A 26,908-nucleotide genomic window follows, 5' to 3' on the forward strand; every position below is an offset into this window, starting at 1 on the left:
CTCCCTCTCTTCCCCCCTCTCTTCCCCCCTCTCCCTCTCTCTCTTTCTCTCCCTCCCTCTCCCTCTCCTGTTTCTACCATGTGAGTCCAGGGATTAATCTCCGGTCAGGTTGGCAGGTTTGGCAGCAAGCACCTGTACTTACTGAGACAGGCTTTCCTGCTGAAAAGGCTGGCCTGGAACTCCTGAGCACTGGGTTTGTTTTTAGGATAGAAAAGTTAACAAACACAATTGAGGGAGTGACTTGCAGAAGACATTAATATAGGAAGTAGGGAGGTGCAAGATATGGGGTGGGGGTGGGATGTAGGAAGTGAATCACAGAATAAGACTGAAGCCTGCAGAGCAGGAGACTTGTGCATGCCAGAGACTGGGAATCTGAGGGACATGTGGTCTATTTGGTATTGTAAGGACTAGGAATTGGGCAATGCTTTAATAGTAGTTTGTAAATTTATTTGACCTTGACCTACAGTATAAAACACATTTTATGGTACCCATAAAATACTATACCATATAATAGAAATTAAATGCTACCATATTTACTCTGAAAATTTTCAGTTCTGTCCCATTCTTTAGAGGTTTCAATTGGGATCCACTAAGTCAGTGATCCTTAACCTCTTTTGAAGTCAGTGCCCCATTTATTTTTACAACATATTTTAAACTTTTTTTTTTTAATTTTTAAAATTTTATTTAAGGAGATCAGAAGAGGCTGTCAGATCCCCTGGGACTGGAGTTACAGACAGTTGATAGCTGACATGTGGGTGCTAGGATTCAAACCCGGGTCCTTTGCAAGAACAACCAGTGTTCTTAACCACTGAGCCATCTCTCTAGCCCCTTACAACGTATTTTAATACCTGCTGATTATCCGGGAATACAGTTAATGTATGACCTTTTTAAAAAAGTTGTCTTTATTTTACATGTATGAGTGTATTGCCTACATGTGTGTAAATACACCTGTGTCATGCAGTGCACGCAGAGATCAGAAGAGGGTGTTGGATCCCCTGGAACTGGAGTTATAGACAGTTGTTAGCCACCACCATGTAGGTGCTGGGAACCGAACCTGGGTCCTTTGCAAGAGCAGTCAGTGCTCTTAACCATTATGCCGTCTCTCCAGCCCCCACCTCTTTTTTAAAAATTCCATTATTTTTATTTTACACTTACATGTAGGTATGAGTATTACCTGCTTGTATGTGAGTGCACCTATGGTGTACAGTGCCCACATAGGTCAGATGAGGGTGTCAGATTCCCCTGGAACTAGAGTTACAGGTAGTTGTTAGCCATCTGAGTGCTGGGAATGGAACTCGGGTCCTCTGAAACAGCAGCCAGTGCTCTTAACTGTTGAGCCATCTCTCCAGCCTCCCCCCCCCACTTTTTTTTTTAACAACCTTAGACACTACAATGATGTAGTTGAGCGCCTACATCTACTTAAATGAGTTTGGATTTAAAAGAAGATAAAAGTCATACTCAATTTTTAAAAGTATAGAAAGGGCCAGGTCTGGTGGTGCACACCTTTAGTCCCAGCACTCTGGGAGGCAGAAGCAGGCTGATCTCTGTGAGTTCAAGGCCAGCTGGGGCTACAGGGAAACCCTGTCTCAAAAAAAAAAAAAAAAAAAAAAATGTGTAGGAAGGGCGCTGGTCATTAACCCTAATGCCTGGGAGTTGTGGTATGGAAATTTGAGTTAGATAGGCCAGCTGGGCAGCATAGCAAGACCCTGTCTCAAAAAAGATTGGAGAAAAAGAAAGAACTAGAGATATGTAGAGATACATATATTAAATAGAATGGAAACTATTTGAAAAAAATAAAACGTTTATAAATGGTGAATCTTTTAAGGGATCTTAGATAATCTTAGTTTTGATTTTGTTGTTTATATTTTCAATTTTCTGATTAAACATCTGGTGAGATACTTAGTATCCCAGGGAATACTAAACAGTTCTGCACTGCCTGTCCTGTGTATGTCAAGACTCTTAGTAGCTTTGGCATTTCCCCAGCAGATGCTAGTAAAGCCCCCATCACTGAGTACCCTCTACAGAGTAAACATGCCTGCTGGGAGAGGGGTCTCTGTTGATAGCTACAGTAGCTTAATCAGTTTCACTGTCATCAGCCAAAAGGCTTTTTGATTCTCCTAAAATTGATAGACTTAATTACATGATTGCATATACAGGATTGTTGTTTTCCCAGTGTTGATGGATCTGTTTCAGTTAGCATTGTCAGGTTCTCAGACTACAAGTATTAATGACAGGTTAATTCATTTGGCCACTGATTTACATGGGACCAGTTTCTCACTAAATTTTTCAAAGTATATTTTAGTTTGTCTTTGTTTTAAAGCTTGAGGACCATTTTATTAGTTTAAGAGAAAAACATAGTACAGGTTAGATGAAAATTCTGGCAGCCACCAGGAGGAAAAATGGAGAAAAAAAAATCATGCCTTTAAAGGTAGGAGTAGGAATAGAAGTAGAGACAGCTTATTAATAAAGGAAGTAGGCTATCTTTAAAAAAAATCTGAGACAAGGTCTCTCTTGCCTCAGCCTTCTGAGTGTCAAGATTAAAGGCGTGTGCCATCCCACCTGGCTCTTCAGTTTGTCTTTTAACTTCTGGTAATACATATATTGACTAAATTGTAAGAGAATCCTCCTTTAAACTAAGTGCCTTCCTGTTTGCTTATTTTCTTATAATAAAATTTCTACTTTGGATTAAACTTCAATTTACAGAGAAGTTGGAGCAACGGTAAAGGTACTCCCATATACTCCTCACTCAGTTGCCCTTGTTGTTAACATCTTAACATTACCATGGCACATTTATCAAGAAACTAGGCAGCTGGGAGACAGCTCAGTGGTTAAGAGCACTGACTGCTTTACTAAAGAACTATGGTTCAGTTCCCAGCAGCCACATGGCTGCTAACAACCATCTGTGACTCCAGTTCCAAGGGATCTAATGCCCACTTCTGACCTCTTCAGGTGTTGCATGCACAAGTGTACTTACATACAAAATAAAACTAATTTCTTAAAAGAAAACAATTTAAAAAATTGTATCTGTACTATGTATCCACCATTTTTTATTCTTTTTGCTAGGCCAGCTGTTTACCCTGCAGACTTTTCTTAATAATAATCTCTGATATTGTATAACAACCATTTGCATCACTATTACATGTGTTCTAGGTAGGTATTATAGGTGATCAGCAAGGTGAGCATAGGTTATATGCAAATACTGTACCATTTTATATAAAGGACTTGAGCATTTGAGGATTTGGGTGTAGCAGGGGTGGTCCTGGAAACAGTCCCCTTCAGGAACTGATAGATTATATGTTTTCTAACTCTCTAGGGAAAGCACCATATTTAAGAGGATCAGGTTTCCATTGGGCGTCTTAGGTATGACACGCCATTTGTTCACCTGTGCCTTTCATGTTTTCTTAAGTGGATTCGGAGAAGAGGCTGATTAGTTTGCTTTATCCAGCGTGGTGGTATTTCCGAGTCTCCAAATGCCAACATGTTAAAAAGGTAACTATAACTGAACGATGAAGTAGAAGAAAAAGCAGAATCGCTTCAGTCTGAGAGAAAGGAGTCTGCAGCAGAAGACAGTAAAGAATTCATGCTGTTGCCATCTAAAATTGAAGTATTAGAGAAATCATGGAGAGATTCTGTACACTTTGATTACAATATAGGCTCTCGAGGGGCCTAGAGGGTTTTTGGCATTCTTTCATTGGCAACTCTTGTGCTCCATGTTTTTTAGAAGAGAAGTGAAGTTAACTGAAGTAGCAGAAAACCTGGAATTTAAAACTTACTGATAGATTCTAAATGGTGTCGCACCTTTAATCCCAGCACTAGGGAGACAGAGGCAGGCCAACCTGGTCTACATAGTGAGTTCCAGACCAGCTGGGGCTACCCTGTCTCTAAATAACTAAATAAATATTCTAAGGAAATTTCAATTAGAGGAGAATTTGCAGCATTTGATTGCCCTTCAAGTTGTTTTTTACATCCTTTTTATTTTTTATTTATTTTTATTTTATGTGTATGTTTTCCCTGCTTGTATATAAGTGCTTGTATGTAATTGCCTGTGGAAACCAGAAGAGAGTATCAGATCCCCTGGAATTGGAGTTTTGGACAGTTAGCCACCATGTGGGTGTTGGGAAAAGAACCCTGGTCCTCTGCAAGAGCAGCCAGTGTTCTTAACTGCCCAGCCATCTCTCCAGCCCCCCAGTTGGCCTTTTAGTTTGATTTGGTTTTGTTTTCTGTTTGTTTGTTTTTTTCATCTTAGTGCTAGTTCTCTTAATATCACTTGTAGTTGCTATTATAAAAAGTATAGTTATAAGAATAATCTATTGTAAAATAAATTAACATCTGATACATTCTTTTTAAATAAAGAGGGGAGAAGAAGACAGACATGCATGCTATAGCACACGTGGAGATCAGGGGACAGCTTGTGGGAGTCAGTTGTCTTTTCCACTATGTGGGTCCCGAGAATTGAACTGGGGTCTTCAGGCTTGGCAGCAAGTGCCTTTACCTTCTGAAACATGTCATTGGCTCCTCTGACACAGATTCTTCTCCTTTTCTTTCTTTTTAATTTTTTTATGTGTATGAGTGTATTGCCTGCATATATGTAAGTGCAGCTGTGCCATACAATGCCCACAGAGGTCAGAAGAGGGCATCAGATCCCTTGGGACTGGAGTTACAGTTGGTTAGCCACCATGTTGGTGCTGGGAATCAAACCCAGGTCCTCTGCAAGAGCAACCAGTGCTCTCTACACGCTGAGCCATCTCTCCAGCCCCTGATACATTCTTAAGACTCTTTAAAGAGAAATCTAATACACATAACAATAGGAAAAGATCCACTAAACTTTTCATAAGGAATTGGACATTATGAGAGAACACTTAGGTGGAATATGGAGAAGGAAAGAGGATCTTCTCTCCTAAATCTTAAAAGAAGGGGCCTTGCTGTGGTCTAGTATAAATGGGCAAATGTAAAAAGATGTAGTGAGAGTCTAACTGTGAAAGCTTTTTTAAAAAATGTTAGCTTTTGGGGAAAGTTTTGACTCCCCTACCTGGAATACTGGCTCCTGTAGGAGATGGCTCAGGCTGCACCAGTGGGACATTAGGAGAGATTAAGGGGGGTAGGCAGAGAGTAAGTCATTTTTTAAAATTATTTTTATTTTGTATGTATTAGTGTATTGCATGCATGTAAGTGCAGTCATGTGTGCAGTGCCCACAAAGGTCAGAAGAGGGCATTTGAATCCCCTGGAACTGGAGTTATGAACAGTTGTTAGCCACCATGTGGGTACTGGGAATTGAACCTGGGTCCTCTGCAAAAGCAGCCAGTATTCTTAACTGCTGAGCCATCTCTCCAACCCTGAGAGTAAGTCTTAACTCAGCACAAGGCCAGGTGCGATTCACAGGACCATTAGGTTTATGTTCCACTTTACTACTCATGCCTGAGCCTTCTATTTTGAGATTTTCATGAGCTTTGCTTGAATTATCTTTTTGTGAATAGTACCAAAAATTTAAGGTGACGAGGCGCATTTCTTTTATTTCCAAGGAACTTTTTGAATGACATACTTTCTCTTCAGTCATGCATAGTGCTGTGTCATTTCCCATATATACTTCCTACCCATTTATGGCTTCAGTTTACCTGTAGTGTCTAGAATGGCCTCTCCCTCTATGATGTACTAAAATGCCCTTATATACTCATTGAAGAATTTTATCTTTTTACTGAAAGAAACAGTCGGATGTGGTGGTGGCACACAACTTTAATTCCCAGAACTCAGGAGACAGATCTCAAAACAACAAATTTAAAAGTAAAAGTAATTATTTGCCATTATAAAAATATATATGAGCCGTGGTGCACGCCTGTAGTCCCAGCACTTGGGAGGCAGAGGCAGGTGGATCTCTTGAGATTGAGGCCAACCTGGTCTACACAGGGAGTTCTAGGCCAGCTGGGGCTACTGATCTTGTATTAAAAGGTATTTATTTTTTTAATTATTTAGTATTTTTATTTTATATGTATGAGTGTTATGCCTGCATGTAGGTAAGTGCACCCATGTTGTGCAATGCCCTCGGAGGACAGAAGAGGCTGTTGGATCTTCTGGAACTGGAGTTACGGACGTGAATCTCTGGTCACTGTTCCATCAGTGGATCATTATATATAATCATGTTTTCTGTTAATTTCTGTTAAAAGACGTCAGCATCTGTTGTCAGATTCATTATTGAGTGCCTAGACAGCAGCACTGAAACCCATGCCTGAACTCTGCTATGTCTTAGGAACACTAGGCAACACTTCATCTTTGCTCTTGGGGTTTGCTTTAGCAAAATCATCAATAAATAAATAGCACAAATAATTTTTTTTTTTAATGTGGCACTTAAAGCAGACCGTGCAAAGTACCCTGGTTTGCATTATGGAAGGCAGAGCTTGCCTTGAGGTAGACCTCAGTGGGAAGCATACTTATCTGCTTATGTGAAAGCATTGCAAGTACTGATAGAGTTTATGTATGTGCACATATATCCACATACAGAAAGCCAGGGAGTGGCTCCCCTCCATGAGGGACTGTGAGCTGTAAGGGGAAATATACACTGTCCTCAAGTTGGTTTTGGTCAGTGTTTTATCACAGCAACAGGAAAACAAAGTAGGACAGCATCCTTGCCTGAAAGCTGCACATTAAAGACATGACCAAAACTGAAGAGGCACCTGGATACCTTGTGGGTAGACCCACAGCTAGACTGACCACCTCCCCATGCCTCACCTTACTTCCTGCTCTCAGTGCTATAAAAGCCCTCAGAAGAGCAGCTCAATGGTACCCCATTTCCTGGGATTCACTTGCTATACTGGAGCTCTGCCTTCTCTTTCTTAAGCTTCCAGTAATAAAATACTTCTTTCAAAAACTCAAAAAAAAAAAAAAAAAAAAAAAAAGCCATGTAGGTCTAGGATAGTTAGTAGAGTGGAATGTGGAATAAACCTTTAGTGTTCACATTGTGAAATTCAAGTTGTATGTTTCTATTTTGTATCTGTTTCTTTGTTAAACTTCAGTGAAAGTATAAACAGTACCATGGCCTTAGGATCTGGGTGATGACCACCCTCACTTTCTGGTGCTGGGGATTGAGTGTAGAGCCTCACAGGTTGGCAGAGTGCCCTACCACTAAGCTCTGTCTTCCAGCCCTCCATCCTCCAAACCTTGACTTAAACTGTTCCAGTGTAGTGTTGCTGCCTGTCCACTGTGTGACTACAACCCACCACTTCATTGTCTTTCTGAAGATGTTCATTGCTGTTCTTTCTGGTTGCACCTAATGATTTCTGGTTTCCATGCCACTTTTCAGCCCTTCCTTATTCATTTAGCTTCTGTAGTTCTGGAAAAAGGATATAACTACATAGGAAATAATTTTTTTGAACTTAACATGTGTGAAAAAGTCTGTTACCCTCATGCTTTTGAATGATGACTTTCCTAGGCAGAGAAGTAATTTGGAGCCTTGTTGGCATTTTAGTGTATTAACTTGTATTGTATTACTAGTAATTGTATTAAAGATAATCCCCCCCACATACACACACACACACACACACACACACACACACACACACACTTGGTGAGACAGGGTTTTGCTATGCAATCCAGACTGTCCTCAAATTTGTGATCCTGCCGTTAGGGGCTATCACATCTAGTCCAGCTAGGAGGATTCTTGATCTTGTGAGCAACCTCTCTCTACTCATTTCCTCTATCTCTCTTCTGTGAGATGTTCCTTTTTGTGTAGGTTCTTCTGAAAGGTAATTTGTGTAGGATCCTTTTTATCTACCATGTTGAGTGCCCTTATGGGCACTTGGATTTTTTTTTTTTTTTTTTAATTTTTTTTTTTGTGTTGGGTGTAGGTGGGTGCCAGTGGAGGCCAGAAGAGGGTGTCGAGTCTGCTGCAGCTGGATTTGCAGGTGTTTATGAGCAGCCTGATATGGGTGCTGGGAACTGAACTCTACTTCCTCTGCAAGAGCAGTAAGAACTCTTAACCACTGAACCATCACATCAGTCCCAAAGGCACTTTCAGTCTCACAATTCATGTTCTCTGGGAAGTTTTCTTAAATTATTCTGTCATTTTCTCCTCCATTTTCTCAGTTTCAGATAATTGAAGTGACTAAACTGGTGTTCCAGTTTTCCCCTTTTTAATATTTTTTTAAGTTGAATTTTATGTGTGTGTTTGACATGTATGCATGTAAGTGTATCACCTGCATGCAGTGCTCATGGAGGCCAAAAGAGGGCATTGGTTCCCCTAGAACTAGAGTTACAGTTGTTAGCCATCATGTGGGTGCTGGGAACGAGGCCCAGTTCCTCTGAAGGAACAGCCAGTGCTCTTAACCTCTGAGCCACCTCTCCAGCCCCGCCCCACCCCTTTTGTGCTTTCTGTGCTCTCCTTCCCCTTCTCTGGCATTCCTTCCTCCTTGCCTTTCTTTCCCTGTAACTTTTCCTGTTACCTAATTATCCTGTTTTCACTACAGTAATTCCCTTTATTCCTTTGCCTGTGATGCTTTGAGTTCCCTTAATCAAAAAATCTATTTCATCCTGCACTGAGTGAACCTCTGCTTTCCATTCAAAGTAGAGTATAATTTTGAAGAAGCACCTTGGATAACTTCCTTAGAAAACTTTCCCATCATGTCTTTTAGCAGTTGACCTTAATTCTGGTACTGTCTAATGACAGTCCTGGTGGTCTTATTGGATGTCTGTTTGAGTTGTTTCTGAGTTTCCTGTTTCCCATACTAGAGTTCAGCTTTTTCCGTTCTCCTAGTTTAGTTACCTAGTTCCATTTTCTAGCTTCCACATTTGTCCTAGGTAATTCTCCTTACTCTTGTGAAATTGAGTTACCCCCAATTTTATTACTAAATTTTAAGAGGTTTTTTTGTTTTTGTTCTTGTTTTGTTCTGTTTTGTTTTTGAGACACGATCTCCCTGTAGCCCCAGCTGGCCTGGAACTTACTATGTAGATCAGGCTGGCCTCAAACTCACAGAGATCTGCCTGCCTCTGCCTCCTGAGGACTGGGATTAAAGGCGTGCATCACCATGCCCAACCTTTTAAATTTTAAGAGTTTTAAAAAGAAGCAAGATAGTATCTTGACTGTTCTAGAGCTCATTTTCACAAAATTACGGTTCACATTCTAATACCGTAGTCCAGTACTCCAGTGTCTTATGCATTTGTCACTAGCCCCTTGAATACTAGTGACTTCGATCCTGGGCTTAATGAAATAGGAGTTGGAATCTCAGTTGTATCTACTATAAGGAAGATTTTTCCCCCATGCTTTATTTTCCCTGATTTACTTTTTCACTTATATCTGTATGCACTCATGAATCCTTACCAGCGATTCATTTTGATGCTCAGGTTGCCCACAGTTTGATCATTGGGAACCCATTCAAGGTTTCTCATGTGTCTTTTTGACACTCCCCTCTCATTTCTTCTGGATCATCTACTACAGATCTGGCTGTCTCAGGCTCATGTACTTGCTCTTCCCCAAACTCTGAGATGATCTGTGTCTCCAAGGATTCCTGGTTCCTCCTCAGGGAGGAGCTGCTGGAGGCTTGTTTAGTGTGCTCATTGCTAGCTATCTCTAGGCAGGCCCCCTTAACTGCCAATGCATGTACATGACTTTTGTCACACAGGACAGTACAAATGTAGAGATTTCCATCACTGTGAAAAGAGGATAATGGGCTTTACTAGGTTTAAGGAATTCAGAGTCCCTCTGGCCCATCTCCACACAATTGTACTTGGCTGGCCTTCTGAGCTGCTTGGTGGTGAGAACACACAGGGAAGCTGGTACTGGAGCACCTCTCTGCTGAAGGGATACTCACCTCTTCCTGTCTTTCTGTCCTCTGGACCTCCCATTGGCAGAACATAGCCAAGAAGACAGCTGCCAGGGGAGTCTGAATAATTGAGCCACAATCCTCCTAGACCATAGTTTCTTAACCTTGGCACCAGGGACATTTTGAGCTAGGAGGATGCTTTTGGATGTTTAGTAGCAGTTTCTGCCAGTAATTTTACACCCTACCCCAACTGTTAAGCTGTGATATCTCCTTACATTGTTAAATGGCCTTGTGAAGGGACAAAATGGTAACCCAGAATTACAGAGCAAAATGCAGAAGGGTAGACTTGGAACTGAGAAACATACTAACAGTAACTAGTACTCTGCTGTGCTTTACATCAAATGTCCTTGGGAAGGAAAGGAAGAGAATAGTTATGTGCCTATGACAACTTTGCACTATAGACTGGTTCCCCCCACCTCTTTGTAGTGCCCACCATACCCACTGCTTAATTTGTGTCTAATTGATGAGGAAAATGAAGATCAGTTAAGCAGAATCTTTATATTCTTTTTTTTTAATTTTTTTATTTTATGTGTATGAGTGTATTGCCTGCATGTAGGTAAGTGCACCTGTGTCCTGCAATGCCCACAGAGGACAGAAGAGGCCGTTGGAGCCCCTGGAACTGGAGTTACAGACAGTTGTTAGCTGCCATGTGGGTGCTGGGATTCGAACCTTGATCGTCTGCAAGAATAATCAGTGTTCTTAACCACTGAGCCATCTCTCCAGCCCCAGTATCTTTATAGTCTATACTTTATTTCTAGTCCTGTCCAGAGCTTTGTGTTTGCCATCCAGTCCCTTTAGTTCCAAGCTAGGTGGGACTACAGGGAGACCCTGTCTGGGGAGAAAAAAAAAAAAAAATCTATGAAGGACCTGGAGTCAACAATATAATGTTGAATAGGATTTTGAGGACTGGTTAGATTTTAAATGAATTAGTCTAGAAGAAGAAAAAATGATTGGCTTGGTGTTGGTGGTGGACTTTAGAGACTGGATTTATAATAACTGCAGCAAGCATGAAACAAAGGACTTTATGGCCTTATAATCATTGTTTTGAAGAGTGGGTACTTGAGGGACTACTTAGCACCAAATTACATCAGAGTGAGACTGAAACGCAGCAGTGTAAAATGTCTTGTAATACATCAGATCCAGGAAAAATCTTACAGTATAGTAGAAGGAGCTGTCATGTACCATACTTGACCAGAAATCAGTCACAAATGCTTATATAGATGTTTTTAGCTCAGATAGCATTAAATAAATAGCATTATGCAAACGGTATATTTTCTGTGTCCTGCTTATACATTTTGTGGTACATGACAAAGATTTCTGCTTTTCTTCTTTTTTCCTAAGCAGTTTTTTTTTTTTTTTGCCTTTTTGAGACAGAGTTTCCCTGTAGCCCTAGCCAACCTGGCACCCACTATATAGACCAGACTCGTCTTTCTCACAGAGATCCTCCGACCTCTGCCTCCCAAGTGCTGGGATTACAGGCATGCACCATCATGCCTGACTCAACAGTTTTTTTTTTAAAATACCTCAAAAGGTATTAACTAGTTTTGACTAGTGACTGGAGCACTGACTACTCTTACAGAAGACCTGGGTTCAGTTCCCAGCAGCCACATGGTGGCTTACAACGATCTCTAACTTCAGTTGTAGGGTATTTGACACCTTCTTCTGGGATCTGTAGGCATTATATGACATGGGTGCTCTTCATGCAGGCAAAACAGTCATACACATAAAATAGTTTTGACCAATAGTCCATGGTTCCCATTTCTAAACAGGTACTTATGCCACATTTCTTTATATATTTTTTCATTCCTTTATAGTTTTGAAAACAAAAAGTAAAAATAATTTTGGAAGTCACGATGGTTAACTGTACAGTGATTTTAAATGTATGAGGCCAGATGCTTCCAGATTGAAAAAGGTTTAGATAAAGAAGATAGAAAGGCTTTGAAACACAAAAGGATATGGGTTTTCAAAGAGTTGAGAAAATCCTACCCTAGACTACAAACTGACAGAACGTGACTTAGAGCTGTTTAATCTCTCTGAAAAGAGATAACCTGAGCACGTGCCTGGAGGACTTCTTACCCGACTTGGTGTGTTATAAGCCTATAATACCAGCTACTCAGGAGTTTGAGGTAGGAGGATTGTAAGCTCATGACCTACTCAGGCAACTTAGTGAGTCTATCTTGGAATTTAAAAATAAATAAAGAGGAGCCGAGCCTACATAGTGAACCCCTATCTCAGTCAGTCAGTCAGTCAGTCAGTCAGTCAGTCAGTCAGTCAGTCAATTAATAACTAATAGTGCTGGGGCTATATAGCTTAGTAATAATAAAACTCTGGGTTCAATCCCCAATTACCCCCTCCTCCCACACACAAAGTAGTTCTTTAACCTCAGGGTTCTATTCTACAGAAGCTTCCTAATTGGCAAAATTAAGGTTTTAGAAATATAAAAAGTTAAGGGGAAACAGTCATGACATTAAGTACATTTATCTATAGTGTAGCAATGAAAAACTTCTGAAGATACCCGCTTATGGGGGATAAAAACAGGTTTGTGAAAGGCTATATTTCATGTCTTTTTTTTTTTTTTTTTTTCCCAATCTGCATCACTGGTTTACCACTTAATTCCCATAAAAGAAGAGGACGTGACTAAGTTCTAATAGGTGTTTAAGGCATTGAGGTCAGTAAACACAAATTGATGATTGAGGGGGCATTATTGGCGAGAGATGATTGAAGGGAGAACTAGCCATGTTGGGTCTTTTTAAGTGTCTTTTTAGACCAGGAAAGACTAGTGCTTTCCTTTCCAGTCTGCAGAATACTCATGTATACGAGATGTTTCCACAAAAATGAGCACTTCTGTACAGGGCTCTTGTCTTTTAGATGGGCGAGAGCTTAAGTCTTTCCTGCCATGTGTGTACAAACTTGCCTGTGAGGTCTTGCCTATGTGTGTTGCTTAAAGCAACTAAACTGAATTTTTTGTACTGAGAATGGAACCCCAGGGCCTTGTGCATTCTAGCTACTCTTGGTAGCCTTGAAAATACTAGTCTTTATATGTGAGTTTTTATGTATAAAATTGTTATCACAAGATTACAGCTCACAAATACTGGGTTTTTTTTTTTTTTTACTTTTCATTAACATATAGCAATCATACAAAATAAGTTGTTTCATTTTGACATTTTCATATATGAATATAATGTTCTTGGGGGAGGTGAATATGATCAGTTACCCTCTTTCACACCTCCACCCCTTCCTTTTCTCAAATAGTACCACTTTTAAAGGATTGGTTTGGTTTCTTTTTTTTTTTTTTTTAACGGGAACAGGGGGAGCAGTTCATTAGAGAGCAAACAGACTGCTGGGCTGCCTCTCGGGGAGCAGAGAAACAGCAGCAAACAAGGGAAGTCAGATATCTTTTATAGGCAGTTAGGTGGTTGGGTAGCTTTCCATGACTTAGGCTGGGCAGCTTAGCTCAAGATTGGTTGGCCTCCCAGTAAGCAGAGGGACTTTCCTGGGGCTGAGTTCAAACCCACTGTTTTAGAATGTTAGGAGCTGTGCTGCCATTTTAGGATCCTGCCAGGAACCTAACATTCCAGCCTTTTGTTGATGATAAGGGGTGACAGTGGTCTTTCCTTAGCTACGTCCTGCTGGACAGGGACATCAGCAAAGGGGTAGTCTCAAAAGTCTGGAACATTGGTCTGGAGTGCGGGGGGAGGGGGGGTTGCTGAGGGAATTTGGTTTAAGAGCATCTGGTTCACTGACTGACGTCATCTCATTCTGTCCTGAAAAAATTTAAAAGGCACAGAATAATCATTACTAAGAGGAGGATGAATATCAGTGGGCCAAAGAGGGGAAGAAGTAAAGGCAAGAGTAGTTAGGTACAAATTCTAGGCAGAGAACCAGGAGAAGTCAGAACAGATTGAATTTTCAAATCAGAGTTTCTTAAAGAGGGCTTCCGAAAGCATCCATCTACTGGTCTTCTCCTTATTTTTCTTTTGGCTTCCATGGCTAGTCTCGGAATTTGCTTTTCAGGCACTTTGGTAATTGTTGGAGTGGCTGGAATCACAGTGTGAGTTCCCTCCCAAATGACCTCTAGATAGGAAGAGAGAAAAAAATTAGCCATCATTTAAATTTTAAATAAGAACAGTAGTGATTTTTTTTTTTTCTTTTGGCTGCAGGTAGGGACTGCAGAGTTGATTAGGCCAGAATTTGAAGTCTTACACCTGAGCAACATTTTCTTATTAAGAAGAAATCATGAGTAAGAAATTGTCTAAATAGTATCTTATATGAACTTAAGCCTAATGTCTGGGAACTTCAATCCTTTGGACTCTTAAAAGAAATATACCATGCAGTTGGCCCAAATAAACCAAGTTATTTTTCCTCTTAAGGTGGGTTGAGGATCTGTTCCTCAGGAGTCACATGAGCTTGGGAGGAGCCTCTGGCTCCTTAGGCCTTTCTTTTACCAGTTCCATCTATGTAAGGATAAGTCAAAGGTCCTCAGACTGTGGCTGGCTTCATTTGGAAGCATGGAGGAAATGTTTCCTCTTTGTTGACCCTCCTCTTTGCAGACTGGACACGGGTTCAAGTCCATCTGGTGGGGTCTCCATGGCCTCCTTGAACAAGAAGAGAGGTGACCTACCACAGAGGACATTTTGAGAGATGCCCCTTTGTCCCCTGGAACTTAGTCGACCTTGGAGGGCAAGCAACAAAAATTGTCCCTTTAAGTCCCTCTGACCAGATTAGTAGAGGCCTCAAAGTATGGCTATTAAACATCCAAGAAGGTTCGTTCCACCAGTGTGGTACTTTAATCACCATGTAATATATAGGGATTTTTTTTGGCAAAAAACAAATACTCTCAGATAAACCTTAACTAGATATATATTTTGTTCCTTAAACTAGTTGACTCAACTATGACCTTAGAAATTTTAAAATTATCTGTGCATAATTTCTGTCTTATCCAGCCAGAGTTCCAGGTTAGCCAGGGCTATATGAGAACCTGTCTCAAAAAACAAAAAAGCTGTAAGTAATAAATGGAAAAGGCACATGGTTTCTTTCTTTCTTGAGAAAGCCTTTTATGCATATTTCACTAGCTTAAAAAATATTTCCATTATGGGGCATTCTTTCCCTCTACCTTTTTTTTCATAGCCTTTATGTATTTTCCACAGCTGCTAAATACAATATAAATGCTGAGAGATTACTGTGTTAGAGTCCATTTTTTTCAGATGAGTGTTGCCCAACAATCTGTAGGCTTTTTTTATTTTAATATTTTTATTTTTTTATGTGTATGCTTATATTGCCTGCGTGTCGGTAAGTGCACCCATGTCGTGCAATGCCCAAGGAAGACAGAAGAGGCTGTCGGATCCCCTGGAACTGGAGTTACAGATAGTTGATGGCTGCCATGTGGGTGCTGGGATTCAAACCTGGGTCTTCTGCAAGAACAACCAGTGTTCTTAACCACTGCGCCATTTTTCCAGCCCCTTTTCTGTAGGTTTTAACATGGATCAGTATCAAAATTGGGGCTAAATTCTATTTTCTAGCATTTTCATTTATCTTCTTTAGCAAACTTGATTGGATAAGATCCTACCATCACCTTAAGATATGGCTTAAACTGGGTGTGGTGGCACTCTTTAATCCCAGCACCCAGGAGGCAGAGGCAGGCGGACATCTATGAGATCAAGGCCAATCTGGTCTGTATAGCGAGTGCCAGGCCAGCTTGGGCCTACAGGGAGACCCTGTCTCAAAAAGACTTTGAAAAAAAAAATAATAATATGGCTTAAACTTTTTTACTTGATATTTTACAAACCAGCAATTTTCTGAACCTCTTTCTGACCCAGTATGACTAAAGATAGATTATTCAGTGACAAATCAAATATCTTATTACAAAGGCTGGTGGCACACATCTTTAATCCCAGCACTCGGGAGGCAGGGACAGGTGGATCTCTATGAGTTCGAGGCCAGCCTGGTCTATGTAGCAAGACCCGGTCTTAAAACAAAACAAAATATTTTATTACTTGGTTGACTAGGATTTTGTAGAATACATACCATACATACACAAACAAGTTTTGGGGAAGAGTTGGGGTTTTTTGTTGTTGTTTTGAGACAGAGTCACATGTAGCCCAGGCTGGCCTCTTAACTTGCTGTGTAGCTGAGTATTATCTTGAACTTATGATCCTCTGACCATCTCCCATATACTAGAGTTAAAGAGGTGCTAGAGATGGAACCCAGGGCTTTGTGCAGCTAAGCAAATTTGTGCCAACCAAGCTACATCCCTAGCCCATAAACATTCTAATACTAGAGCCCAGTACTAAACTGACAACCAATATCCTTCCACCCTTGCCTCTCAGAGCAGTTTTAATAATACTTGAACTCTTGTTTCTAACAAATGCATTTGTACTGGAGCGAATTTCGTTCTTTTTAAAAGTATGTGTATTTGTGCATTCCTGGGGGCGGGGTATATACATGTGAGTGCAGGTTCCTGCAGAACCAGAGGTGTCAGCTCCCCCTGGAATTGGAATTTTAGGTAGTTGTGAGCCACCTAATGTGTGTTGGAAATTGAACACCTGTGTTGGAAATTGAACTCCAGTCTTCTGCAAGAGCAGTATGTGCTTCTAACTGCTGAGCCATATCTCCAACTCAGGAGCTTTATTCTTTGTTGTAGGGCTGGTCATGGTGGTTTCTTTATAACGTAGGCCCTTACTATGTATCCCAGGCTGTCCTCAAACTTGCAGTACTGCTTCAGTCTCCCGATTCTGGGGCTACACACATATACTACCATTCCCATTCCATAGAGTTTTAACCATGACTTACTGATACCACCTCAGAGCAGCTCTATTCCTTCTTTTAAGGAATTGATGGTTTCATGTATCCAGTGATCTGTTTAAAATTTCCCTGAGCTGCTTGGTATCAGGTAGCACCATTTGGTAATAAGGAATTAGAACAAAAAACTAACTTGTTTTTTCTCTAATAGGAAATAGCACCTTTACCAGAGTGCTGGGACTAAAGGTGTGCGCCACCACACCCAACATACTTAGAAGTGACTTTTTTTTTTTTTTAATGTGCATGAGTGTTGGGGCTGGAGAGATGGCTCAGGAGTTAAGAGCACTGACTGCTCTTGCAGAGGATCCGGGTTCGATTCCCAGCACCCACATGGCGGCCATAAACTGTCCTTAACTCCAGTTCAGGGCAGTCCAAAGCCCTGTTCTGATCTCTGTGCACAGCACAGGTGCACTCACATACATGCAGGTAATACACTTATACACATAAAATAATAAAATATTTTTAATCTATTAATGTGTATGCATAAGTGTTATGCCTGCATATTTCTGCAAGAACAGCCAGTGCTCTTAACCACTGAACCCGTGACTCAGTTTTGAGTGGGAAATCCGTCAGGCAATACACTGAAAAGTTAAGTGTCCAGATGGCAGCTCAGCTCAGTCAGTATTGTCAAGTTTATTCTATACAAAAAGTAGATGTTTCTGTTTTTAGTGTTATGCTTAGCTTGAAGAATTGACATGCTGGAAGCTATTTTCAAATATTACTTTGAAATATTTCATCTTTTTAAAAAAATATTTATTTTTATTTTATGTGTATGAGTGTGTTGCCTGCATGTGTGTGAGTGCACCCATGTCATGCAGTGCTGCGGAGGTCAGAAGAGGGCTTCAGATTCCCCTGGAACTGGACTTAAGGACGGTTCGTAGCTACCATGTGTGTGCTGGGAATCGAACCTGGGTCCTCTGCAAGAGCAGTCAGTGCTCTTAACTGCTGAGCCATCTCTCCAGCCTGAAATATTTCATCTTTTAAAAATTTATTATTACTTTTTTTAAAAAGTATTGCTCTATAGCTCAACCTAACCTCTTAGGTGTGATCCTCCTGCCTCAGCATCCCTAGTTACTGATATTACAGGAGTGTGCCACCATATCTGGGTGTATTTCCTCTTTTTGCTTAAATGGCATCTTTCTTTAGTGAGGCATTCTCTGCCCATACTACTTAGCCCTCTGTTAGTTTTTTCTTCGTAGCACTTAATTTCTAATATGCTTCAAACTTTTTAATGCTGGTCTAACTAACCCTGCAGAAGCAGAACTTGGTTTTGTTCATTTGTATATCCAGCACCTAGAATATATTATTGCGTATATATTAGTCACTAGGACAAAATACCTGACAGAAGCAACTTACTGGAAGAGAGGTTTTTGGAGCTCACAGGTCAGTGGGGAAGGTAGGCACAGCAGCAGTAGTGTAAGACAGAGTGGCTGTTCATGTCAGAGCTTGAGCAGAACCAGACACAGCTGTGGCCTTCAAGGCCCACCCCCAGCGACCATTTCCTGCTGATGGGCCACATGTCCCAAAGGTTCCACAGCATTTCAAGGCTGTCACCAACACATGAGCCTAGGAAGGCATTCCAGATTCAAGCCGTAATACATGCAGGGACAAAAGAGTCCTTGGGAATATGAGTGAGTTTGTAATGTCATGGGAAGTATTTGGACTGAACAAAATGGCTCTGTGATGTAAAGTTACCACCAAGGTCTGAATTAACTGCTACAGCTTCTTGTCTTCCCTAGCACTGAGAGCATCCAACTTTGCTGCATGTAACACCATAGCTAATAATGGTTTTATTTGTATGTGGTGACGAGTCAGATTGAGCATCTTTCGTTTCCTTGTGTTTGTTCTTTCTGGTGCCCATTGGCAATTTGTTCAGTTTTCTCTTAGTCATTTTCCTGCTCATTAGGTAAGTTTCAAACGTATTCTAAATTCCAAACTTTTAGTCTGCCCTGTTTCATAACTAGCTTGGGAACTCTCTGGAGTGTTAAAATATGAAGGAAGAGGTTTAGTTTTACTTGGAATGTAGTTAACTTTACCTCTTTATAGTTTGGGCTATTGTGTCAGTGAGATTGAGATTTAGCAAATCGTTTCCTAGAACTCTGAAGTCATGAAAATGCCTTTGGCGGGGGGGTCTCACTCTGAAGCCAGGTTAGCCAGCCTCCTTTTCCATCTTCTTGTTTCTGCGTTCTAACTTCGGGCCTCATAGTTTTTCCCACTTTCTCTTTGCGTTTGTCTTTAAGCCAAGATCTACTTAATAAGTTTTTAAAGACTATTCACTGCCTTGCCGCTCCTCTCCCCACTGATCTATGGTGACCTTGCCGTCAGAGTCTTCAATATGTGCAGCCTTTTGTTTTATCTCTACGTGACTGGGCTGGGCTCTGCTTGGCTTTTCTCTATTCCCTCCTGTACCTCTCCTTCGCTTTTCTAAACCCTCTCTCCCTTCCTCCCTCTGTCCCTCCAAGTGTGGGGGGGGTGGGGGGAGAAGAGAGTTGGTGCATATGCATATTTGTGTGGAAGAAGCCAGCCTTTTGGTGTCTTCTTTAATCTTTTCCCTAACTCTTTTTGGATTGGTCCACACTTTGTAGCCACACTGCTTAGAACTCACAACTGCTTAGAACTCACTGTGTAGATGAAGCTGGCCTCAAACTCACAGTGATCCACCTGCCTCTGCCTCCTGTGTGCTGAGTCAGGAGGTCTCACTGAACGTTGAGTCTGCTGTTTGACTAGGGAACCCCAGAGATCCTCTTAGGATTACAGGTGTGCACTGCTGTGCCTGACTTTTTACATGGGTGGATACTGGGGACTCAGATCCTCATGCTTGTGCCACTTCCTAACCCCCTCCCTCTTCCAAGTTTTTTTTATAGTATTAAAAAATCTTTTCATGTCTTTGAATACATTTTTACTAGTTTACTTCACGAAGGGCGTTCTCCCTTTGGCTAGGTTTACTCATTGCTGTTTTTTCCAAATGCTGTTGAAAATGACCAGCCTTTCATTGTGACATTTGCATTGTTGTCATCATTTAGCCATTTCCAGAATACCCACCTCTCAAACTGAAACTCATTGGACAATCATTCCTATTGCCCGTTCCCCAACCCCTGATAATCAATATTCTACTTTCTCTGTGAATTCGACTAATAAATGACTTTAAAAAAATATTTTCTGTCTTTGTTTAAAGAAATACTATTAATTTATTAAGCTGTTCTTTGTATTAATGTTTTATTAAGCTGTTCTTTGTGTTATAGCATACTTGCCTAATACTTCATTCTGAATTCAACTCTGGGTCTTCTGTGTAAACATGTCACCTATGAGTGAAGGGTGTGGGTTTTTTTGGTGTTTTTTTTTTTTGGTCTTTTTGAGACAGGGTCTCCCTATAGCCCCAGCTGTCCTGGAACTCACTATGTAGACCAGGCTGGCCTTGAACTCACGGAAATCCGCCTGCCTCTGCCTCCCGAGTGCTGTAATTAAAGGCATGCACCACCACACCCGGCCCTTGATTGACTTTTTAAAAAATACTTTATTTTTATTTTATGTATATGAGTGTTTTGCCTGTATGTAAATGCATCCATGTCATGCAATGATTGTGGAGGTCAGAAGAGGGCGTCAGATCCCCTGGAACTAGAGCTACAGACTGTTGTTAGCCACCATGGGAATGCTGGGAACCAAATCTGGGTCCTCTACAAGAGGACCTCTCGACTGCTGATCCATCTCTCTAGCCCCATTCTTTGGTCTTTTTGAGACAGGGTGTCCCTGTAGCCCTAGCTAGCCTGGAACTCCCTATTGTAGACCAGATTGGCTTTGATCTCATAGAGATCTGCCACACACGGTCCCTTTGACTTGAATTTAAAAAGTTTTGAAACTCAAATTATTTGGTTCATTTGTAGATTTGTTGTCTGACTCTTGAAGCTTCTCTTTTAACATACATATTATTTAGGAGGCCAGGAACATTGGTGCACACCCATAAACCTGTAATCTCAACACCTGAGAGGCTGAAGCAGGAGGATCATGAGTTTAAGGCCAGCCTGTCTAAGCCTCCCCCCCCAAAAAGAAGATTAATTAGTATTTAAGGAGTTGATTTCCATTTCTGGTATGAACTCCTGACAGCCTGGTTGTAGTGTTTCTTCCCCTAGTTCTTTGTATGAACTTAAAGGGTACTCACTCTTTGGAATTTTATTTCTGCCAGATTCTTGGTAGTATTTCTGAGCCATTTGACAAAATTGGGCTGTGAACCTGTATGGGTACTACTTTGCAATTACAATTTTTCTGGAATTTTACCTTTTTTCTGCTCCCTGTCCCCCAGCTATGGTTGGGAAACTTCTCCAAGGCAGTTTTTGTGATGGCCTAGGGAGGTTATCCAACCCACCTGTACATTGAGGATAGGTAGGTTAGGGTCTCCATTGGCAGACATTTGTGCTTGTCCCAGAGCACTGAGGAACTCTAAGCTCAGATTTTTACCTGTTTTGGCAAACGCCCTTCGGCTAAGAGAGCCACTTTTAGTGCTTTCAGCTCTCAGTTCTCATTCCTTTGATTTTTACCCTCTTTATAGTCTATTAAGGCATTGTTTAACAGGGGCTTTTTGAGACAGAATCTTGCCAGTAAGCCCTGACTGTCCTGAACTTGCTATGTAAATGAGGCTAGCCTCAGCTTGCTATGATCCTTCTGTCTCTGTCTCCCAAAGTGCTGCCACCACCCAGCTTCAAGTTATTTTCATTAGGAGTATAAATCTGTCTTTACTAAGTAGTGAGTCTACCATACTGCTAGAAGGCCTGTATCATTTCACTGTGGTGGTCTAGTCATTTTGGAAAGGCTCCATGGGTTTAAATGAACCCTTAAACATTATAAAGTTGAACTAGAGAGTGGCCTTCTTTTTAGCTGCTAATTAAAGGTATTTCTTTTTGTTTTATAGGTGTCAGCTGTGATGCATGTTTAAAAGGAAATTTTCGAGGTCGCAGATATAAGTGTTTAATTTGCTACGATTACGATCTTTGTGCATCTTGTTATGAGAGTGGGGCAACAACAACAAGGCACACGACTGACCACCCGATGCAGTGCATATTGACAAGGGTAGATTTTGGTAAGTATGTAATGAAATTTTCAATTACCACTTAGAATTTTGTCTGGGTGTGAACAGTCAAAACATCCTGACACTATCCCTAATAGCATATACAAGGATCCAGATTCACTACAAATCAAATGATCTTTCCTAAGTATTTCTGTTTTCTCTTGAGAAAAATACATAACTGATGAGGGGTAAGATAGAAGAGTGCACCTGGAGACTGGGCATGAAATCAGGCTGTTCTTGCTAATAGCACTCTAGTATTAGTTCTTGCTCTATCAAAAAGCAGATCATTTCTGCAGTCTATGAGAGTGCATTGTCAGTCTGTCTATAAGAAAAGCTGTCCATGTTTCATAGCTAGCTAACACACTTGTTACTGTCTCTTTGATTATAGCCTTTCTAGTGGGCGTGAAGTGCTATCTCGAGTGGTTTTGATTTGCCTTTCTCTGATAGTTAATGAACTAAGCATCTTTTCTTATGCTTATTAGCCATTTATTTTCTTTGAACAGATGTCTATTCAGATCCTTTTCTTATTTTAAAAAAATTATGTATGATGGGGCAGTGTGTTGGCCAGGCTGGGCAATGCCTTTAATCCCAACACCCAGGAGGCAGAGGCAAATGGATCTCTGTGATTTTAAGGCCATCCTGTTCTATATAGCAAGTTCCAGGCCAGCTCGGACTACATAGTGAGACTGTTTCAAAAAAAGAAACAGGGCAGGTCAGGCAGAGTGGTACACAACTTTAATCCCAGTACCCAGGAGGCAATGGTAGGCAGGTTTCTGTGAGTTAGAGGCCATTCTGGTCTACAAAGCAAGTTCCAGACCAGCCAGGGCTATGTAGTGAGACCCTGTCTCCAAAAAGGGGAACAAGCGCAAATGCCTTCCCCCGTCATCTGGTATGTGTTGTTTTTAAACTTTAAGCCCGGGAAAATGCAACCTAAGCCTTTTTTTTTTTTTTAAATTTTTATTTTACATGTATGAGTGTATTGCCTGCATGTGTGTGAGTGCACTTGTGTTATGCAATGCCGCGGAGGTCAGAAGAGGGCTCCAGACTCCCCTGGAACTCTGAAGTTAAGGATGGTTCGTAAACAGCCATGTGGGTGCTGGGACTCGAACCCGGGTTCTCTGCAAGAGCAGTCAGTATTCTTAACTACTGAGCCATCTCTCCAGCCCCAAGTTTTTTATATTTTTATGTATGATACAGTTTATCAAAAAAAATTGACTCCTGTTTTTTCTCTTACTGGATCTTATATTTTGAGGCACTAATCTTTTTATTTTAGTACTACTTAGTTTATTCTTTTTACTTGCTGTATGTTTTTGGTGTTATATCTAAGGTCATTAGCATTTCTGTCTGATAAAAGTTTTGTAGTTTTATCTACATTTAGAATTTTCATGCACTTAGAATAATTTTTACATGGAATTTAAGAGGGTCAACTTCATTTTGCATGTGGGTATCTAGGACTATTCATTAATAAATCATCTTTCTTGTTCAAAATCAGTCGACTGTAAACAAAAAAAAAGGTTGTTTTTTTTTTTTTAAACCTGTTTTACTGATCTGTATGTCTGTTTTCGCCAGTCCTATACTGTGTTCATTCTGTAGCCTTGTAGTAAGTTCAGAAGTTTGTCAGTCTCCCACCTTTGTTCCTTTTCAGGTTTGTCTTGATCATTCTGGGTCCTTTGAGTTTTTGTGTGAATTTCAGAATCAGTGTGTCCATTTTTGAGAAGAAATGAACTGGATTTTGATAGTGATTATGTTGAGCTTGTAGAATTTTTCAAGAGTATTGCTATTTTATTATTAAACCTCATCTGTGAACATAAAATATCTATATAGGCCTTTCTTTTCTTTCTATAGTTATCAGAGAAAAAGTTTTATATTTCATTAAGTATACTCCTAAGTATTTTGCTGTTTTAAATGAAATTGGTTTTCTCTTTAGATTAACCATCATAAGTGTATAGAAAAACAAGATTTTTGCATTTAAATCTTGTAGCTTGCTATGTTGCTAAATTTGTTTATTAGTTACTATGGTTTTCTAGTGGATTCCTTAGGATCTTGTGTATACAAAGAATTGTCATCCTTGAATATGTGGAGATCATTTTATTTCTTTCCCTTTGGGTGTGTTTCATTTACTGTGGTCAGATCCTCCAGTGAAATACTGAACAGATGAAGCAAGAGTAGACACTCTGGTCTCCTTTTAGGGCAAAGGCATTTAGTCTTTTACCAGTGATACCATGGTTGTGAATTTTTGGGGGTTAAAAAAATTTTTTTTATATATTTATTACTGGTTGTTTGTTTGGAGTTTTTGTTGTTAACTGATCTTATTTGGGGGTGGGTGTTTCTTGGGAGGGGGTGTTTGTTTGGTTGTTTTTAAAACAGGGTCTCACTGTACAGCTTAGGCTAACCTAGACTTGCTCTATAGCCTGAACTAGACTGGACTTGAGCTCATGATTCTCCTGCCTCTGTCTTCCCAGGCTTAGATTACAGGTGTGCATCATCATGCCTGTCCTTTTTTATGTATTTATTCTCAACTACCTCAAATCTACCTGATAGGTCTTACAGATATAATAAATTTCATACATTCATATATATATACATACATATATATTTAATAAATACTTTTTTAAATTTTTGGTCTTTTTGAGACACGGTTTCCCTGTAGCTCCAACTGGCCTGGAACTCACTATGTAAACCACGCTGGCCTTGAAGTGCTGGGACTAAAGGCTTACACCACCACGCCTGGCCACCCCCGGTTTCTTTAGAGCTATAAATACTTTTAAGATAGTTTAAATCTCCCTAAGAAATAATATGGGCCAATATATAATGTAATGAAGACTTGGTCTCCATAGTCTCTGTTTTGGGCAAGGTCTTGCTATACAGCCTGGGCTGGCCCCAAGTTTGTGATCGTTGTGATCTTCCTGCTTTGGTCTCCTAATACTTAGTCGGATTCAGGCATGCTTTACCATGCCTAAATCTTTGTTTTCTCTTCCTACAGAAGTGATCTTACACTCTTAAATTTGGTCTTTTTTCTTTTTTTCTTTTTTTTTTTTTGTCTCCGAGTTAAAATCAAATACTTCAGGGCTGGAGAGGTGGCTCAGCTATTAAGAACACTGGTTGCTCTTGCAGAAGACCCAGGTTTAATTTCCAGCACACATGGCAACTAACAACCATCCATAACTCCAGTTCTAAGGGATCCAACGCCTTCTTCTGACCTCCATGCGCATTGCGTGACATGGGTGCACTTACATGCAGGCAATACACTCATACACATAAAAAAATAATTTTTTCCCCCTGTAGTCTCAGTTAGAACTCACTATGTAGACCAGGCTGGCCTTGAATTCACAGAGATCCACCTGCCTCTGCCTCCTGAGTACTGGGACTAAACGCATGTTCTACCACGCCTGGCTTTCAAATGCTTCTTTGTAATGAAGTAGTATAGCATACTAAATAGACTCTTTCTATTATGTTACCTATGGAGAAGAATAGACTTATTCTTTGAGAGATACTAATGGTGCAAAAAAATTATTTCCCACAGACTCTCTGGTTAATTCAGGTAACCATCTGAGTATTGAATTGTGCTCAGACTATGTTCAAGTTGGCATGAACAAGAATTGAATGCTGGGGCTGGAGAGATGGTTCTGTGGTTAAGAACACTGGTGTTCTTGCAGAAGACCGGGGTTCGAAACCCAGCACCCACATGGCTGCTAACAACTGTTCATAACTCCAGTCCCAGGGTATCCAACAGCCTCTTCTGACGTCCATGGGCATTCCACAACACGGGTGCACTTACCTACACGCAGGCAGTACACACATACGCATAAAATAAAAATAATAAAATTTTTTAAAAAAGAATTGAATGCCTTGGGATCCTTCCTGCTCTAAGAATACTAGATTCTGTGGACAGATAGTTGCATCTGAGAGTTGGTGTATTGGTCGTGGTCATCTTTTCTTAGTACTTGCATATTCATTCATGGTATATCTTTCTAATTCTGTTGGTATTATTGTTCCCACAGTATAGGGAAAAAACCAGATTACAATAAGATTAGATCCAGGTGTGGAATATGTGGGTTCAAAATTAAATGTATGTAGGGAGCAGGGTATATGTCAGGTCTGTGATAACCCCTGAGATAATCATTTGGGAAGATGAGAGATTTACTGTGGCTTAGATTTGGAGGTTTTAGTCTGTGGTTGCTTACACTAAAAGCAAAGTGGCACAGCACATTGTGGAGGGAACGTGGGGTAGAGAAGGCCTGTTTGTCTCATGGCAAGTGGCAAAGAGTATGGACTGGAGTCTCAGTATCAATCTTTAAGGGCCATTCCCATTGAACTTAATCTTTTTTAACGAGGTTCATCTCTTTAAGGGTCTGCCACCTCCTGATAGTAACATAAGCCGAGTCCAAGCCCTTATCACATGGGCCTTTGGGGGGGAACACTTCAGACAATAGCTAGGGAAAATTGTTCTCCTCTTTTTGGGGGAGGAGTCTTTTTTTGAGACAGGGTCTCCCTATAGCCCCAGCTGGACTGGAACTCACTACGTAAACCAGGCTGGCCTTGAACTCACAGAGATCCGCCTGCCCCTGCCTTGTTTTCCTCTTAGTAGCTATTCGAAGAAGGAATTTTGGAAGAGTACCTGAGAAAGAGGTTCCTTGAGGAAATAAGATTTTATAAATGTAAATAGAATGTTATTAAAACTTCACTTGAGGCTAGGCGGGGTGGTGCATGCCTTTCATCCCAGCACTCGAGGGCAGAGGCAGTTCTAGGCCAGCCAGGGTTACATAGTGAGACTCTGTCTCAAAAAAATTAGTCTCAGGCCTGGAGAGATGGTTCAGTGGTTAAAGAACACTTACTGTTCTTCCAGAGGACCCAGATTTGATTCTCAACACTCATATTGTGGCTAACTCCACCTGTAACTCCAGTTCCAGGGAATCCAACACAGGTCCGATTCCCAGCATCCATATTGTGGCTAACAACCATTTGTAACTTCAGTTCTGGGCAATCCAACACCCTCTCTGGCCTCTCTGGGCATTGCATACATGGGCACACTTACGTGCATGCAGGCAAAACATTCATACACATAAAATAAAAATAATTTTTTAAAAATTTGTCCCTCGAACTGGAGAGATGGCTCGGTTAAGAGCACTGACTGCTCTTGCAGAGGACCCGGGTTCGATTCCCAGCACCCACATGGCAGCTATGAACCGTCCTTAACTCCAGTTCCAAGGGAATCTGAAGCCCTCTTCTGACCTCTGCAGCACT

The 26,908-nt window shown here is 40.8% G+C and overlaps 1 protein-coding gene across 1 annotated transcript in view; it reads left to right on the plus strand.

Moving 5' to 3' along the window:
- The first annotated feature begins 3,412 nt into the window (after positions 1-3,412).
- The window catches only part of Kcmf1 (potassium channel modulatory factor 1), a 47,628-nt gene continuing 24,132 nt past the window's right edge, over positions 3,413-26,908 (plus strand). The window contains exons 1-2 of the mRNA XM_029566997.1: positions 3,413-3,489; positions 21,509-21,676. Coding sequence (XP_029422857.1) covers positions 21,646-21,676 — 31 coding nt within the window. The 5' untranslated portion in view covers positions 3,413-3,489; positions 21,509-21,645. The remainder of the gene's footprint in view (positions 3,490-21,508; positions 21,677-26,908) is intronic.

This window comes from Nannospalax galili, unplaced genomic scaffold (genome assembly GCF_000622305.1).
Source record: "Nannospalax galili isolate Female #2095 unplaced genomic scaffold, S.galili_v1.0 scaffold279, whole genome shotgun sequence".
Classification (NCBI taxonomy): domain Eukaryota; kingdom Metazoa; phylum Chordata; class Mammalia; order Rodentia; family Spalacidae; genus Nannospalax; species Nannospalax galili.